This window comes from Gymnoscopelus braueri, assembly GCF_963280865.1.
Source record: "Gymnoscopelus braueri genome assembly, chromosome: 19".
NCBI lineage: Eukaryota > Metazoa > Chordata > Actinopteri > Myctophiformes > Myctophidae > Gymnoscopelus > Gymnoscopelus braueri.
Window position 1 is genome coordinate 25,705,473 of NC_137621.1, and position 18,175 is coordinate 25,723,647.

The following is an 18,175-nucleotide window of genomic DNA, read 5'->3' on the forward strand; positions in this document are numbered from 1 at the left end:
AAAATAATAATCATTTCCTAAATATTTTTGTAATTATTACCAAAAAAAATAAAACAAATTCTGTCAATTTTTCAAGAATAATTTCATAATTAAATGCCAAAAATAAAATAAATTCTATAAATTCAAAAACAAAATGTTTAAGAAGTAGGCCTATAGTAAAAAAAAAATAGCCGACCTACAAGCTATTTTCACTAGTTTGGGTCACGGGGAGACATTACATTTCTGTTTTGGGTCTTGAGCTAAAAAGTTTGGGATCCAATGCTGCAGTGTGTTAGCCTACAGTGAAGATCCATGGGCCCACCATCCCTCCCCAGCCGTGTTACGGGGAGTGGCAGCTTGAAGAGACTGAAGTCATCCAGCTATGAGGCTGAAGGACCTGCTAACACACTGACATCATTAATCATGGCCCCACTTGAACATTATGACTTTAAAGTATAGAATCGGTAACCATTATCGTCTCGGATGGCAGTTAAAAAAACCTCTCCTTATTTTTCAAAACAAAGTAAAATGGTGGAGCCTTATACAAAATGACGGGCGAAGGAGAGGAGAGAGAGAGAATGAGCCGGGGCGGGGGGCGGTGTTGGGGGGCGATAGCAGACGAGGAGGAAAGGGAGACTGTGTCTCTTACAGCCTAACATTTCCTCCAGAGGAAATATCAAGGAGACAGAGAGGGTGAAAGCATTGATTTGATTGCAGTTTCTAATAGCTGGAATTATTGTTGTCCTTTTTATTATGATGATTATTATTATTATCATTATTAATAGCCTACAACTACTACTAATAATAATAACAATAATAATAATTGGTGAATCCTGTTTATTTATTTAGACCATACAAATAAATTATAAATATGGATAAAACATTTACGCTTTTTTTTTTAATTAACGCAATTACGCCAACGAATATTTCGTTTGGAATCTAAATCATTTGTCATTTCCATAAAATTAAGATTAAGAGGACTTTATGAGATTAACATGGAACAAATTTAAAGTCGATTAAAAGAAAATGTTAGTCCTGCATGGTTGTGACTAGAACAAACAATCCAATCAAATGAGTCGCCCACCTTTACTCAATGATCTCCACTCTGCAAAGAGATGGAGAAGCTGGAGGATCACTCTAAAATCAATTAAAACACCTGAAAACAGTAGCTATAATTAAGATTATAAAATTAGGGAGTTTACAAAGAACAAAAATGCCTTTACAATTATGCATATAGGCCTATATTTTTGCTGTTTTTTTGCGAGGTACATTTGTGTTGCTTTCATACACAGGGTAAGACTAATCGTTCAGATAAAATGCCTAAAATGCTTTGTGACAGAAAATATAAATAAATCATTTGTATTCAGATTAGAAGAGGAACACAAAACGTCACGGAAAGTAGCCTAGATTAGAACAGTGGTTCTCAAACCTTTTCGTGCCAAGGACCCCTACATTATTTTGGCCACGGACCCCCATCTGAAAATGTTTTGTGCCAGAGTCACCCAGAAGATTTGTGTAAAAAAAAAAAAAAAAATCTAAATTATTCAACATTTTTCAAACACAACACAAAAATAGCTGCTGAGCTTGTATATCTGCTATTTTTTAAATAGTCACGGTATAACATTTTGCTGGGGACCCCCTGCAACCTCTCCAAGGATCCCTGGGGGTCCCCGGACACCACTTTGAGAACCAATGGCATAGAAGGCCGACTATTTATTTATAATACTACACTAGTCTGCTCAGATATTGCCAGGTGTTTTGCATGTCCAATCAGCCAGTGAAAAGCATTCGCCTGCCATCGGAAACGATGTTATTTGAGAAGAAACGTTTCTTCATGATGAACGGCATGCAGCCTCCTCCTGAGAGAGGTTACACATAGCCTATACAGCAGTGGTTCTCAACCTGTGGGTCGGGACCCCCAGGAGGATCCCCACATGATTTTTGGGGGGTCCCCAGATGACAGTGACAATGTAAGGAATTTTAAGACCTTTTTAATATCTAAAAAAGATAAAAGAAAAGAAAAAAGACCACTACTGCATCAAAAGTAATCAACAAACTATACTATAAAAACGGGTCACCGAATTGTGAAATAATATAAGAAAGAGTCAGAAGAAAAGAGATAGCAGATCTACAAGCTCACAACGCCTCGCATTGCGAGGCGTTGTGAGCTTGTAGATCTGCTATTTTCAAATTTTTTATCTGTGGAACAGAGTCAAACTTAAATGTAATGCCTACAGTTCCAAGTGCTTATCAGGGTGGGGGGTCCCCAGTTCAAAAATGATTATTTTGGGGGATCGTGGCCTGAAAAGGTTGAGAACCACTGGCCTATAGGTTATGTGTCAGATAAATAGAAAGAGACAGAGCAAGCAAGAGAGAGAAAATATATAAAGTATGCAGTACAATCATTAGGCAAAGGTGCAAGAGAGAGGAGAGGGGAGTTGGCTACTCTGCTTATCTAATGAGTTAACCACCCAGTGACTTAGCTCCAATATTCCCTTGCACAGGGATTTTCCCTTGGTTGGCTGTCCATATTTGGGTTGGCATATATCTCATTATAGCTCACAGGTGACGTGAAGAAAGGGATCGGTGTCTGTGTATTTCTGCTATTGTACGAGAAACACTTAAGACAATGGAGAAATAGGAACACCGTTCATAATGTTCTGAGCAGATTTTATGTGATTGTAAAAAACTGTCAGTGTTTGCACATGCATGCTTGAGTGTGTATGTATGTGTGAGTATCTGCAGTGATATGTCGCCTATACCACACCATGGTGTCCGAGTCTGGGGAGGCAGGGTAGCAGATAGATAGCAGGGGCCCTGTTAGCAGTCGGAAGCTTCAGCGCTGAAAAGCAATAGCTTGTGTCAAGAATTTTTTTTTTTTTTTTTAACACATCACTGCAGCTGGTGGGAATAAATAGCATCAGGGGATGGCCGAGTTGTGACATAAGCCTATTTGGGTCCATGTTCACGGGGAGCCGAAGCCCCCCCCCCCCCTCCCACCCCCAGACAATAAAAGCTGTGTGAACGACTGTCAAACAAGTGCAACTTTGTTTCTCAACAAGGGGTATCAGCTGCTGTCAATATTCAGATAGCCTTCATCTGCCAATAATGACGGGTGGCTGGCTACCTATCTTATCTGAGGCCAGGTATAGCGCCCTACCTGGGGGAATAACTGCTTGCGATAAAGAGCGTCTGGGCCAATAGAAAGGCTCTTGTTTGACGGCGAAGAGTTAATGGAGGACGCCACTGGAGACAGGAAGTCTTCAGAAAGTGAAAAGCACTTTATTGCTCACCTGAATGGCCTGGCTAGGGTTTCCCTCGAACCCAATGGGAAAACCACATTACAGGTCTTTACACAGGGTCATTACAACAGGGCAATGGGGGTTCAAGTGATCCATTGCATTTGAATGACAAACATCACATCTCCCCATTCATTCTACCCTCTTGTGCGACCTGACTATGATCCCCTGCGGGATGGGGATATTGTCGGTGAAGTGATGTGATGTGGTGGAGGTGCAAGATGTGCAGAATCCTGTTCTACAACCAGCTCACGTTTTTTTCTCTTTTTTAAAATTCCAGACACTCCAATAAAATGATCTGCCTATTCACTGCAGTACAGTACATTTGTGTTGGCCCCTTTCACACGATCACTCCCCCTTCCAGCAACAGGTTCATGGATCCATAACCCACAGCACGCTGCAACATGACATCATTGCCTCTCTAAAAATGAACTGCAACATCGATCCCTCATGGGCCGACCTCCCATAAGTCAAATATAGAAGATACGGGATATGTGTTTGGATGGAGGTGTATATTTACCTGTCAGCTGGAACTCAAGGACATGGCTGTGGCAAGGTTGTATCCAGCCCCAGAGTGAAGTGTTTTTGGGGTTGAAAATGAGTTGTAAAAGTGACAAACGACCAACATTTCTCAGGATGGGGAGCACTGGAGCTGGAGCCAAACAGTTAATTGCACAGCACAGTGAAGGACCAACAAAATGCTCATAAAGCATCACAGGAAAAAAAAAAAGTGAAGAAAAAAAGATGAGTCCACTCAACCTCCTTCCCTTCTCCCTTCATGCTTCCTCCGGCTAGACTGCCGTCTCTGACCCTGCCCTCCACAAATTTCCAGCACAAAAATATTATGTTGCCAGTGGCAACGATTTAATAAAATAACCAATCACATCTGCCCTTTCAAATACTTCCAAAATTAAGCTGAGGCCGTGCATAATGGAGGATTCCTCTCATCTGTGTTAGGATTTCAGGCCAGGATTTATTGCACTGTGATAAATGATCATATGGCTTGTTTTGACAAATGCAAGGGTACTCATGAATGAGTGTGGGCCTAGTGCCGCGTCAGGCCCACAGTTATCAGCTGGATTAGTGGTTCTGATTATGTCCTGGATTCAGGCTCTGCTCTCAGAGCCAATCAAACGTTGTGGTTGATGCATCCCATAATAACCACACTCATTTCTCCATAGCCACCACCGCCCCCGTACTGTAGTTCCACCTCCTCAGTACATTTATTTCATAATAACGAGCTTGCGACAGCTCTCATCAGGCTCACACACACACACACACACACACACACACACACACACACACACACACAGAGTAGCGAACGAGCGAGCCCGGGTTTGTTTTTCCTGTATCAAATTCTGTCTCCAGCCCTCTCCCCCTTCCCTAGAACTACTGCCAGAATCATATTTTCCTACGTCATATTGCTAATCTTGTAGAACGTCAGTAGCGCTCCACCGCTGACCACGAACCCTGCCCACAGCGCTCCCCGCTTCAGTTACCATTCCTCTATGCTAGAGCTGCCATCTAGCTAGGATCCCCCCAGTCCCACCCATCTCTATGCTAGCGTGGACCTGTGGATGTCACCAGATCTACACGAACCCCCCCCACCACCACCACCACCTTCCTAAGAACGGGAGATGACACGGTATCTGGGTCACTTCTGTCATAGTCCAAATGCCACTCATGGGGGCTGACCTTTCCAATGGGCGATGGTGGAGCAGGCAGCGTCCATGCGGGCTGTCGCCCCTGCTGTCTCAGCCACAAAGGCATGCTCCCACCATTTCTCTTTCCCTTTCATGCACGACAATGCAGTTTACAGCGAAAGGGACAAATCAAAGCTGACAAGCAAATATAGCCCCTGTAAATATGGCTGATATATGGCATCTCGGTTAAACCGGGAACATCGTGGGCTCTTAACAGCTGCAGACACACAGCGTAGCACCTCTCACTATAGGAGGAACTACAAATAATGCCTTCCAAATGTATCTGAAGGCATGGCGTTCACTTCCAGTTCCACTCTTTTATTTTTTTACAAATGGGACCTCGAGCTCTAAAGCAATATCTCAATTAGCAAGAAACCCATTCAACACTCTTCAAATACTTTAACATACAGTAGCGATGCTGTCTGAGATTTGGGTTTCATCTTAACGGAAAGTGACTTGAGTTACCAGGAGGGGTTTCAAATGATACTCTGAGCTGCTCATTTAAGGCTGTCAGACAAATGTGGGTATTTCCGTGGTCAAGCCCTGGGTGCATGTGATCTGGAGTAACGTCAGCATTAGGAGAGATCAGGGTGCTCAGATCTTCAGACCTCTGAAGTTTCGGTTCTGCGCTGTTTTTCTGCTTGTCCCACACTGTCAGTGACTCATATACACTACTAAAGCAAAGCACACAAGACCCCATACTCTACAGCCCTCCACCAACCAAACTCCTTGAGCAAATTCACGTGCCAAACTTGCTTGGTTTACCGTCAAACATACCATTGGCCCTCCACCCTGTCAGTCAAACTTTCTCTGCTCTGCCTTTAAAAGCATCAAGGACCATTTTCTCATGATCCATTGTTGTTCTTTAAAAAAAAAGCCCCATTATAGTGCAGTGCTTGCTATAAAAAAACTGAAAATGAAAGGAGAAACAGAAAACAAAGCTCTTAACATATCAGTATCCATTCCAGTTCAGTACTCCAGTGAGTGCCCCCCCACCTACCCTCTCTCTTTTTCCCACTGCTGTTATTCAACCCCTGTTAAAAACAAACACTTTCTAATTCTAACTGGCTCAGCCAATCTTAACTCTTCCGAGCACAGTTTTATTTATTTCCACCCTGTTGATGTCTGGCTGTCCAGGGGAGGCTGAGAGGATCACCTCTTAAGAGCAGTGTGCTGCCGGGGGGCAGAAACAGGCCACAGCTCTCCACATAAATAACCCAGCACCTTGGAGGAAGTCCGTTTGGTGGTCTGCTGGAGGGATGGAACCTACCCCTATGTCTCTCTCTCTCTCCCCGTCTCATTCTCCCCCCGTCTCAGTGGTCTATCTGGCAGCTTGGCTGAAGAGGGATAAAACAGCAGGATTTGAAGAGATTGGGCCAAGATGTACATCTGAGTGGGTAGTGGATTTCCAATAGCCTGCGGGTCCGAGCCAGATAGACTGGACGCAGCGAGGAGCATCACACTGATCTGACACGCGGGACTCTCAGATTTTACTTGGAAAGAACAGTAGAATGCCGAATGAAATGTGTAACTAAACAGTTTTCCAAATAGCTTCTTGGCAAATTCTGTAGTAGGCTAAATTCACGTGATTGATGGTTTCAAGTTATTCTCCTTAAGCCAGCATAGAATATCACTAAGCCCTACGTGTTACTGTACACCCACATTTTTATGTAATGAATTCTTTTTTTTTTTTACTGTAGTGTTTCTTGAAATTTGTGGGTGAAGATGTCAGAGCATTTTTGCTAAGTGAGTCTAGTGAATGTTGCTCCCAGTGGATGTTGCGTGTCTCCAGTATCTGAGCCCAGGATCACATTACTCCAGAGCGGAGAGGCTCCTGGCCTCAGGAAGCAGCCTCTCCAGTGGCCTTATTTGGAGAGCGCTCGAGTGCCCCATTGTTGTGACAAGAACAATGAATCTAAAAGGAGACAGCAGACAAGGGCAAGGAAAACACAAAATAAAGACGTCTGGCTCTCAAAATCATCAGATGGGAGCTTTTCTTCCTATATTTGCGCTCACATCATGGAAATCTCGTCAGCTGACGCGGGTGGCGGGCCCTTGCCTTTGATGTGGGTTTAAAAAAAGCTGTATTTGGTTTGCATTGTGTGCAGAAACTAATTTATAGGAGTTGACCCCCGCTCCTCTTTTGTGCGACAGCCATCTTGGAAAACAATGGCAGGAAGGCTTGAAACCTAAGAGGAACTGAATCTGCTGTTTTCCATTTTTTTTCTGTCCTTATTCAACACAGAATTTTCCCTCTCCGAGTAAAATGTCTCTGTTTTTGTGTCCGAGAGGAGCCATAAACTGATGTCTAAGCATTCCACGACCAGGCAATAGGGCCTAGTTTAACTGGACACATGGGGACAGTTGTTTTGTACCACATGGAGCAAGGGGGCCTGACAGAGGAAGCCACGGCCGCCTGGTGACCCCACGCTGACCCCATCGGCCTCCTCATGGAGGGATCAAGGCCTAGATGGGAGCCGGCTAAAGGTTAGAGGTTTAAGGGTAACAAATCAAGCAACACTTTACTGGTATTTAACCCCCCTTACCCATATCTCTCCAACTCTATAGCTACACACACACACACACACACACACACACACACACACACACACACACACACACACACACACACACACACACACACACACACACACACACACACACACACACACACACACACACACACACACACACACACACACAGTAAAGTATATATCTGCTCTGGAGGTGGGAGTGTTCCTCTCTTCAATAACTGTACATGAACAGTTCAGGTCTGGGTATGATTACATTGCAGTGAGGAGGATGAGGGAGAGATGCAGAGAACAGGGGTGAAGGAGAGCTTATGATGATCTAACTCCTATTTCACTCTCTCAGCCTGAACCAGAGTCTTTCTGCAGGACAAACAGAACAGTGTTGAGGAGCCATGGAACCTATAGATCTAAAAAATATCTCTCCACAGTGGTGCTAAAAACATGGTAAAGTATAGGTTTGATTCAGTCTTTTAGCTCCAATATGCTGCAATATAATAAAACATGATACATATTACCTTCTCTGATATGATGGCAGGCTCTCTAACTTTTCCACTTACTTTGGTCTTCTTTGTAAGTGACCAGAACAAAACGTGGACCCCCGGTGCATATCTGCCTCTAAAAACATCATTCAACTTTACGTTCACTTCTGGTTCCTCTGGCCCAGCTGTGTTTCTTCCATTAGGATCTGCTCATAAAAGTGACCGGGCCGTAAACATGTGCTGCAGACGACGATTGCTCGGTACCCACTCTCCGCCATCTGCTGTGGGAATCAGGTGTTTTGATGTACCTGTACCACTTGTGTGGTTTATAAGCAGACATCAATTGTTTCACAGATTGTATTCATTGTTTGTATTCATGGCAGGACACATGATTCAAAATGGTGAATTATCTTAATGTTTATTTATCCACTAAAAGTATAGGCTTACAGTACAGTACATACATCAGACAAGAACACTTTGAGTAGGAAAGAACATAAAAACATGAATTAATTTACACACTTTGTCATATTATTGTAGCAAACAGTCATGAAACCAAACAGAAATGCTTCTGATTCCTCCACCAACACTGTAAGGATGTGAGTAAAATTTATCACCAACCATTAACATTTACAATCAACAAATTCTACAGTGTACGATGGAGAGGTCATTGCAGGGTCCGACCTTAATCAGAATTGGATCCTGGCCCCCCCTGCAGATTGACTGAGAGGGCACTGAGTGACGTAGGTGAGAGTCTGGCCTCCTCCGAACCCCTGAACCGCACCTCTCTTATCTGCCTACAGAACGGAGGAGGTGCAGGAGGAGGAGGAGGAGGAGGGGGGAAGGGCGACGAAGGACAGGGCCTTTGGGTTTGATAAGGAAAGGCCGTAGTGTCCTGCCACTGGCCTCCTGGACGTCCACCTCCAGCGGGCCGCACAGGGGGCAGAGAGTTGACCGCGACCAGGAAACGCTCCAAAGACAGTGTTCTCACACAGGGGGTTATGAACCTGACCCTAAACCACCGGCCTGGCAGAGGTACAGAAAGTGTACGTGTGTATGTAGCGGTTGCGGAGGCGGGGTCAGGCACACAGAGACAGAGGGAGAGTGAGGGAGACAGAGAGGGCGAACAAGAGTGCAAGGGAGAGAGAGAGAGAATGGGAGAGGGAGGGTGAGGGAGACAAGAGAGGGGGAACGAGAGTGCAAAGGAGAAAAAGAGAGAATGGGAGAGGGAGGGAGAGTGAGAGACAGAGGGAGACACACAAGAGGGTCAGTTGGAGTTCAGGGGAGATTTTTTCCACCAGTAGCCTCATGCTGCAGGAAGGCTAAATTGTTTCCGGGTCCACGTATCCACCCCCTGCACCCCTCCTTCCCTTCTCTCATCCTCCCATCTCCCTTCCTTCTCTCACACCTCACTGACCTTTATTTTCCCCTTTCTCCCACCCTGTACCTCCACCACAACTCCATTATCCATCGCTCTGCTCTGTGTTTCTGTCTGGTGCCACCCCGTCCTGACTGGAGCCAAGACACAGAGTGACGATATCAGTGGGGAAGCAGTCTTTGAGCAGGATGCCTCTGTCTCTCTGGCAGTCCAGCTCTCCTATGAAGCCGTACCAGTAGATCACAAGGCCCGGTCCAAACCTGTAGTGGAAAGGATGCATAACAATACCGGTCAAACACCAGTGTTTCAACTCCACCGTCATGTCAGTACAGTATGAGAGTCATAACAGAGACATGCAGACAGAACCTTACAGAATGAGACAGAGTAAGGAACGGAGTGAGAAAAGAGATGGAAAAGAGGGGGGAGTCAAGAGTGACTGATTGATCCGCGAGAGATAAGGTCGGCGAGGAGCATTCCTTTGATCTCTGTCCAGGAAACTTGTGCTGAATCAAACAAAAAGCCGCCAGGGAGATAAGATCTTTCTGACACACTGATATGCACTCGATCATATTACAATGGCACAGAAATAACAATATTCAAAGAAATAACAAAGCTCCAAGCGCGGCCTCAGGAACCACTCATCGGAAGCCTCCGGCACACAACGGAGTTCAACAGAAAGGCTGAGGCCTAAACACCACATCCGCTGAGCTTAGCCAGTCCAGGCCAACATTAGCCAGTCCAGCAGCGTCCAGCTGTTTCGTTCACGTCCACTTTAAAAGCTAAAGCAACTTTGCCTGAGTTGGCGAGCGTCACAGTTCCCAAAGAGCTATAAATAATAATGACTCACAGAGCGGCTGAAGAAGTCAAGTTCAGACAGTATTTGAATGTAAGGTGTTTCTCCTCCGCCTCCTTTCCTACTCCCAGTCTCATCCTTCGCAGCTTTTGTGTCTTACAGGCCCTATCGTATATCTGAAGGGCCGTTGAAAGTGCAGAGGCAATTAAAATGGAGTATTTTTTTCCCACTGAGGATGCGCAACGTTATTTCACTACTTCTCCTGACAAAAGCGATAAATCATCTTTCAAGCTATTTATTATGCCCCGAAGATCCGCCGGCGGCCCCCCTTTGCCTCGTATAGATCATACCTATTCTTTGAACTTTAGCTGCCATGCATAAAGACATGTCACAGTTGAACTCTTGAGAGTCGAGAGCCGCCTCGTCGCCCCCTCACACAAAAACAGATTGAGGGGTTCGACCGTAAGCTGGTCCCAGACACCATCCTCAGACAGTTAACAGTGTCTTGGGGTCTCCTGAGACCCAGACAGGAAGCTGTCCGAAGGGCCACAGAGAACATCAGGAAGTTCAGCCTCGAGGTAAAGTGCACCAAAAGAACTTAACTCATCATCAATCATTTCCTATTACAAAACACTGAAATATTAAATACCCGAACACCACGGTGATACTCACATTAATAACAATTACAGGAATAGTTAGTCATCCCCACGGTGATAGTTTATGACCTTATCCTAAATAATCAGATGTATAACCTTTGAACTTTGACAAGAAATTTTAACAACATCAATAACCGACACTACCGCTGGAATCGGTTGTCATGACATCGCCACCTACGTGCGCATGCACAACACACACATTTTCTTTTTCTTCCACTGAGCCTCGAGGCGGTACTTGTGCTACATACATATGTGCGCAGAAACAGACAGACACATGCATGAGAAAATATGCGCACGCACACACACACACACACAATTTCTCCAACAGGCCCTTAAAGCAATACATGCTCCCGCACCCCGTCCTGCATTCCGTGTTTTACAGTGTGTGATTTACGGTGCTGTATCTATGAGCGAACGGGGCCAAAGCTAACAGCCCCGGAGAAAGCCCACAGATGCACACTGCAAGTTCACCACAATGTCACACACATAGCTCAGCCTCTCAGCACTACACACAGGGCTCTAGGCCCCCTTTTCTCTCTCTCTCATCATCATAGCCCAGGTCCACCCACTGCACATGGCCGGCCAAACTCTTAATATGGAAATGTTATGGAAACAAAACCTAAACATTTACATTAGATGACTTTAGAAAAGGGGTTACGCTCCTCTTTATATTCTGCCGCTATATGCTTCTACGTATTCCCCCACGTTCTGGATGGGAGTGGTGATGGGGAGGGTGAGGTGCGGTGCGCAGGGGAGGGTGAGGTGCGGGTGGGGTGGGGGCGGGGCGGGGTAGTTCGCAGAGAGGGGAGAGGCAACCTTCTGAAAAGGTTAAAACTGTACATCAACAGATAAGGCGGCGGTGTACGATACATCATGTCCCAGGCCTGTCAGGGGAGGCCAGGCACAAATTGAAACAAGCAAAATTATAAACACAGGGGAGCAATGTCACCAAGGCCTCTCCGTACCGTAAAGAAAATAAATGGACTATGAATCCGACTCGGAATTAATACAAGTCAATACCACGGGGACCTTGAGGTAAAATCACAGAGACAGGGCTAGAAACAATAACACTGGTTCTGATGGGGGTGGGGTGAAAAGGTAGCAAAAGGTCAGGGGGTCATGGCTGAGTATGATGACTGCGGCATGAGATTCACAAGAAAAAGTTCTAAGCGGCATCCAGGCACGTTCAGCGGAGAGAGTAAATATAAATATATGGGGGAGGCCCCTTTATATACTTCCTCGAAAGTTACAAGGGCTGGCTGACGCGGTGATTGGAGGCTTGAGTTTGAGTTTGTAGTGCTAATTGTGGCTTATTATGTGGGCTGGATCCTCTTAACCTGGTGCGTGCTTATTATACGCAGCGCTTCAGAGTACAAGTCAGCCATCTTCCAATAAACACCTAACCGTGTAACGAGTTGGTGAAATTGTTTGTGAAATGGAGCTAATTTCGGTGAAGGGGGACGCTTGACGAGCCTGGGCGTGGACCGCTGCTGCCAAGGCTTACTGTCGTTAGTGTTAACGAGCGGGTGGTGGTTGCTTTTTAAAGCAGGTGCCGGGTAGCTAACAACGGCAGCTTAATGAGAGCAAGGCACTCTGGAACAAAAACCCTCAGATGGAGACGAGAGTGTTATTAGTGCTGCCTGCGCACACATGCACATACAGTAGACACACACACACACACACACACAGACACACAGACACACAAAGAAATGCATGCAGCAAACTTAACACAAGACTAAGTGTACGTTGTATTTTAAGTACTTAAATACAGGAAAACAGTCTCACAGACACACATGCAATGAGAAAGACGGAAAAAGAGAGGCAGTATTCTACCAAAACATAAATTGCAAACGAGAAAAATAAATAAAGATTTCAACCTTCCAAAACGTCATACATTGATTTAAATCTCGATCATTTTTTTAAACGTCGGAGCATCATTCCTGAATGGTCAAATAGCATGGTCTAAAATGGCCTGCATTTAACATTCCTACAGAACGGAGATCAAGGCTAATTGCATTTGTCACGTTCGGTGAGAAAGTCTAGAAAACTGGAGGCCGAACAATTCTGTCAAAATACATTACGCAACATGACAAATTATCAATAAAATCCAGACGAATTTACGTGCGACTTTGACACACTCTCACCTCATACTACATACCACGTAGGGCAATTTTAAACAAACGCCCCTGCAGTGATTTAGATAGCGTAAGCCTCCACATGGCGGTGAACTCGGCAGCTCTGAGGTCTCCCCACAAAGACCTCTTTGTTTTGTGCGTCCATACGTCAGGCCACAAGGTAGGTAGACCGGTAAAGGCACTGCCAAACATTAGTTTTAGCCTGTCATTTCTTTACTTTCTCTCCCCTGAAATACTGGTCTGGAACCTGTTTGACGTCCTGCAAGTCATCTGATTTATACTGGGTTGCGGGCCATGGCTCGTGCGGGAAATAGTCGATCTACAATCTCGCAACGCACTGTGAGCTTGTAGATCTGCTATTTTCAGTGTTCGACACCAGCGTGCCACTAAGTATAAATCGGCAACATAATCCACAGAGGTGGGGTGGCAGACAGTTGTAAGGATGCATAGAAGAAAGTGTGTGTGTGTGTGTGTGTGTGTGTGTGTGTGTGTGAGAGAGAGAGAGAGGGGGGGGGCATAGTACAGCAAAAGACAGAGAGTGTGTGTGGGTTTTGGTGAGAAATGGCCCGGTCCTTGCTGTCACAACAGTGGTCAGTCCTGGCTATAGGCGGCTGATTAATAGGGGTTTATTTATAGGGTGTGAAGTAGGTAGTGGATAACTGTGTTTGTGTGTGTAGGGGGGCCAGCGATCCAATGCATGCACACCAGGTGACAGGGTCCTCCGTGGTGTCACTATAAGTCTGTCTGCACATCCAGCTTCGCTGCATGGCCCCAGCAGCTGCAGCAGTGCTGGAAGCCTATAGTAGGTCAGACAGACGGATGATAAAGACAGCCCTGATAACACGCGCCGCCACGCACACAAACAGGATATTTAAAGGCTTGTTCTGCCCGGAGGGGTGGCCTCAAACAGGGAGGTAAATAAGCCCTCGCTACATACTGAACTATACTGAACATCCTACTGTCCATAAATAACATGCTGTGAATGGGAAGAGTCAGTCGCCCAAAGACAAGTTATTAACCATGAATAGAACGCACGCCCCCCCCACCCTCTTCGCTGTCCCCCACCCCTTCACCTCTTTACAGCGGAGGAAAGGTTCAATTCTACGCAGGTATCTAAAACAAAAACACAAGGCGGACACGATAGCAGATGATCTGCGGACTAAATGAGTTGCCCGAACGTACGTGAGCACCATAATTAAGAGGGAATGGAGGGCTATAAAGAATAAAACATCCTCTGCCAGGTATAATTCTCCTCGACGGTTTTATGTGTTCTGTCAGTGTGGTTTGGAAATGGGACGTGGCATGGATTGTGGCTCTTCTTCTTCTTCTTCTGTGACTGCTGTAGGTACCGGATGAGCTTACAGTACACAATGAAACCCTCAGTGTTCATTTAACTCCCAGAGTCTACAAATGTAACCAAATGGCCCTGTAAGGGTCCATTTGGTTACAGTTGTACACTCTAGGAGTTACAAATGGATAAACACGGAGGATTCTTACCGTGTACGCGTGTGACTGACTGAATGAAAGGTGTAATGTTGCCAGGCTCGACATAAGGGAGTGCGAGTGTGTGTAATAATGTGAGTACTAGGGGTGTGAGCAGGTCAAGTTGAGGGAGTGTGTTGTGAGTTTATGTGTGTTGTAGTAGGAGGTAATTTACGCCCACCCACCACTAAGGGATGCCGATTCAATCTATAACCCTGGGGGTAGCACCTTAATGTGCTGTGACTGGTGACCACTGAGCAAGCATGCAGTACATACAGGTATATACAGTACATACATACATGCATGCATACATACATGGAGGCAACTTCCAGGTTGACAATAACAAGGAGATGACAGATAGGAGCTTAGTGGGCTTACGGCATTACAACAAGTGACACATTAGACATAATGACATAAATTGACTTTAAATGTTCCTTTCTAATACAATACGTCAGTAGTACAAACCCTTCTTAATGTCATGGACCACCAAATTGACTTTAATTAGGCCATGGACACCCATATCAAATGATTCCGTCCTAGAGGCACATGGTAATATGTTTGGTTATAAATTAAATAAAAATGTCTAAATGTCATACTCAAGAAATATGTTATTAGTGTTGATATAGAAGAGTCACTCGTGTTTTGTTTTGTAATATTTCAAAATGTATTCAATTATAGCACATTAAACAATTCCTCATTTGGCTGGGGTCTCCCTAAGTACCCCTGGGGTTCCCCGTAACTCACTTTGAAAACCACTTCAGTAGTAAACACGGTGTAGAGCAGTAGATTCCTCTAACAGCTCATCATGACCGTCTTCTTATTTTCCTAGCACCCCCTGTATCTCTCCAGGAACCTTCATCCTCCAATCCCCCTAACACTCTCCCAGCACTATCAGCCGTCACAACCCTGACGCCTTCTGAAAACCCGGGACACTCTATCTCCCCCTGGCATATTATCACATTCTCTGCCCTCACGACCAGCCATGACCTCCTATCACCTCCACCACCTTCTCACAATTACCTACAATCTTATCATCCACCACGCACTGTCCTACGGACCCTATTCTTTTACGAGAAGCTGCATTGATAATCCGGTTAACACACCAAGCTGTGAATGAGTTCAAACGATATCTAAAAGCAAAATATTTCGTTTGAGTTTTGGAGGTTCTCTGCATTTCTGCGAGACAAAAGCCTACAAATTCACAGGAGAAAGAAATAAAGAAAAAAATAAGACGTTGTAAACACCATTTGGATTGGATTAAGATCAGAATGTTCCAAAATCAAGCTTCCCCCAAATTCTGTACCCGAAGAGGAGGAGTTAATGAATGTTTGGCACTTGTTATATCCCTAGATCTACAGTGTCACGGTCAAACGCACACTGACACACTCAGGGCTCTTGCGGATGAGACACAAACCCAAACAAGGTGTGGTCTGGCCACGGGCTCGTCTGTTTGGGGTTCAGAACTGTAATTTTGGTCCCAACAGCACCAAGGATACCGTATACAAGAAAAACAAGCCGTCACAGACAACTTCATGATCCCCTTTTGACAAAACAGAACAATACACAATTCTGGTGGTTTGGAATTATAGGACAGCACAAACCTCAACTCCCACAAACCCCCGACTAAGACTTATGATTCTGGTTTATACAACCATTCACTGTACTTTCTCTATATTATTCTTTCTCTAAACCTTGTTTGGTACTCACTCTCTCTCTCTCTCTCTCTCTCTCTCTCAAAGTCTACCTTTCTAGTGTTAATCCTCCTCACTTTCTTCATTTCATGCTCTCTCTGCAGTAGGCTTAACAGTCTGGCAGTCAGCATGCCCGTGAAGCTTCCCATCTCAGATATCAGTTCCCCATCCCTCGATAATGGCCCTCTACATCACCAGAATGGACTGACCTCTTCAATTATGACACACTGAGTGGGTATTCATTAAGACTTGATGCTGATGCTCTTAGATTGAATTGTATTATGGCTGTGGCCACAAATGGTATCCTCTACAATACTGATACCATGGAGTTGTCTAGGGTCACCTTACAATTACATATGTGATTAAAGTGTTAATGTGTTATGTGTGTAAATTCCTTTCTAATAAAGCTCTTGGGAATAATGTTTCGTGAAAGACTTTGCAATGTTTTTTTATTTTCTTAAAACAAGGGATGCAAAAGTGAGAGAACAAGAGACAAAATAAAGGCCTCGTCTCAGAGGCTCTCACTGTTTTCAGAAAAGGATTATTACTCTCCCAAACCAACACTGGCCATAGCGCTAGTTTGGAGATGTATCCAGAAAGCCCCTCTGGCCTTTGATGAATCCCCATGTCTGTAAGCTCTGCTCCGAGACAGGAAGCTCCCCGCGGTGGTGGTTGTGTGTGTGTGTGTGTGTGTGTGTGTGTGTGTGTGTGTGTGTGAGAGTTTGGGTGTGTGTGTAGGCTGGGGGCTGGGTAGGTGTGGGGGTCTGCAGACAGAGAGGATCACAGCGTCGGGGGGATACACGCTCCTTTAACCTGTTATTGTGAACTCCCAGCAGCCCTAGCCGATAATTACCTCCCATCTCTGGGGAAACTGCAGTCAAAGGCAGGCGAAGGAACGGCCATTTTGTTGTCTGCCGCCGTGCCTCGATCGAGCGCTAGTCCGCAGCCCCGGCCCTAATCCCTGCCCTTATCCCAGCCGGCTAATGTGTTTTCAATTTGGGATGATCCCCCACTACGGCCACAGCCCTAATCAACAACAGTTTGGACTGTAACCCTATCTGCCTTCGTAGGGGCTAGTTTGGCTGGCCTGGGCGCCTGCAAACTGATGCGTCCAGCAGAGAAATGGTGTGAGCGAGTGTGTGTGTGTCTGTGTGTGCGATATCATGTTCATGTATGAGGTCATAGGATGTGTGCATGTGATATGCGTTTGTGTGTCTTTCTCATCTTGCTATCTATGGAGATAAACATATAAACATCCAGTGTTGACCACATACGGACATACATACAGCAAGCACTAATTTGACTAGAAGAAGTTGTACACCTTTTGATTACTTTATGAAATAAAAGGTAAACCACACACGCAGGATGGATCTATCAAAATGGTAACAGGTACTGCATGTTTTACACATTTTAGAGAAGTCCATTATCACTGAAGACAGTGTTCCGTTATGTTAATCATAAAAGAACTTTCTCCTTCTGCTGATTAGATTGTATACAAGATATATATGCTAATGATTTATTATTCAACAATAACAATAATAATACATTTCACAAATACTGCTAAGGATATCTCAAGCTGCGGCAACTGTAAAACATTAACATGCAGTACCTATGCACTTTTGGTGCATATTACTACTCCAAGACTATTCCTTATTGCTGAACTTCAGTTCCATCAACACAATATGCTGTTTGTATTAACGCTCAATCCCTCTGTGAGAAGCGGCTAGGTTTAACTTTTCTCCTCCTTCATCGGAGGCTGAATCAATACTAGGGCATGGAGAGGCAGGTGTGAATGTTTGTTGTCTAAGGCCTTCTGGCCTCTGCATCTATGAGACGAACCCAGGCCCAAAATTAGAGTGCGGCCTCTAATGTCTCCCTGGGAGAAAAAGGGGGTCTGGCTTTCGTCCAAGTCAGCACCTTTGGAAGTGCAGTCGCGTTACCACCACTAAATCAACATGTCAGCACCCAGCCCTCTGAACTTCTCCACCCAGACTCCATTGCTTACAGCTACTTCACACACCTAATGAATCGGTGCAAAAGGCTGGGGTGTCT

General features: G+C 45.1%; 1 protein-coding gene across 8 annotated transcripts in view; it reads right to left on the reverse strand.

Moving 5' to 3' along the window:
- Positions 1-8,446: 8,446 nt before the first annotated feature.
- cdin1 (CDAN1 interacting nuclease 1) overlaps positions 8,447-18,175 on the reverse strand; it is a 72,318-nt gene continuing 62,589 nt past the window's right edge. For 7 of the 8 annotated variants that reach the window (XM_080413698.1, XM_080413694.1, XM_080413697.1 and 4 more), the window contains one exon: positions 8,447-9,626. In XM_080413698.1, the coding sequence (XP_080269824.1) occupies positions 9,452-9,626 (175 nt within the window). In that variant the 3' untranslated portion in view covers positions 8,447-9,451. The remainder of the gene's footprint in view (positions 9,627-18,175) is intronic. The other variant, XM_080413700.1, reaches the window with a different exon arrangement.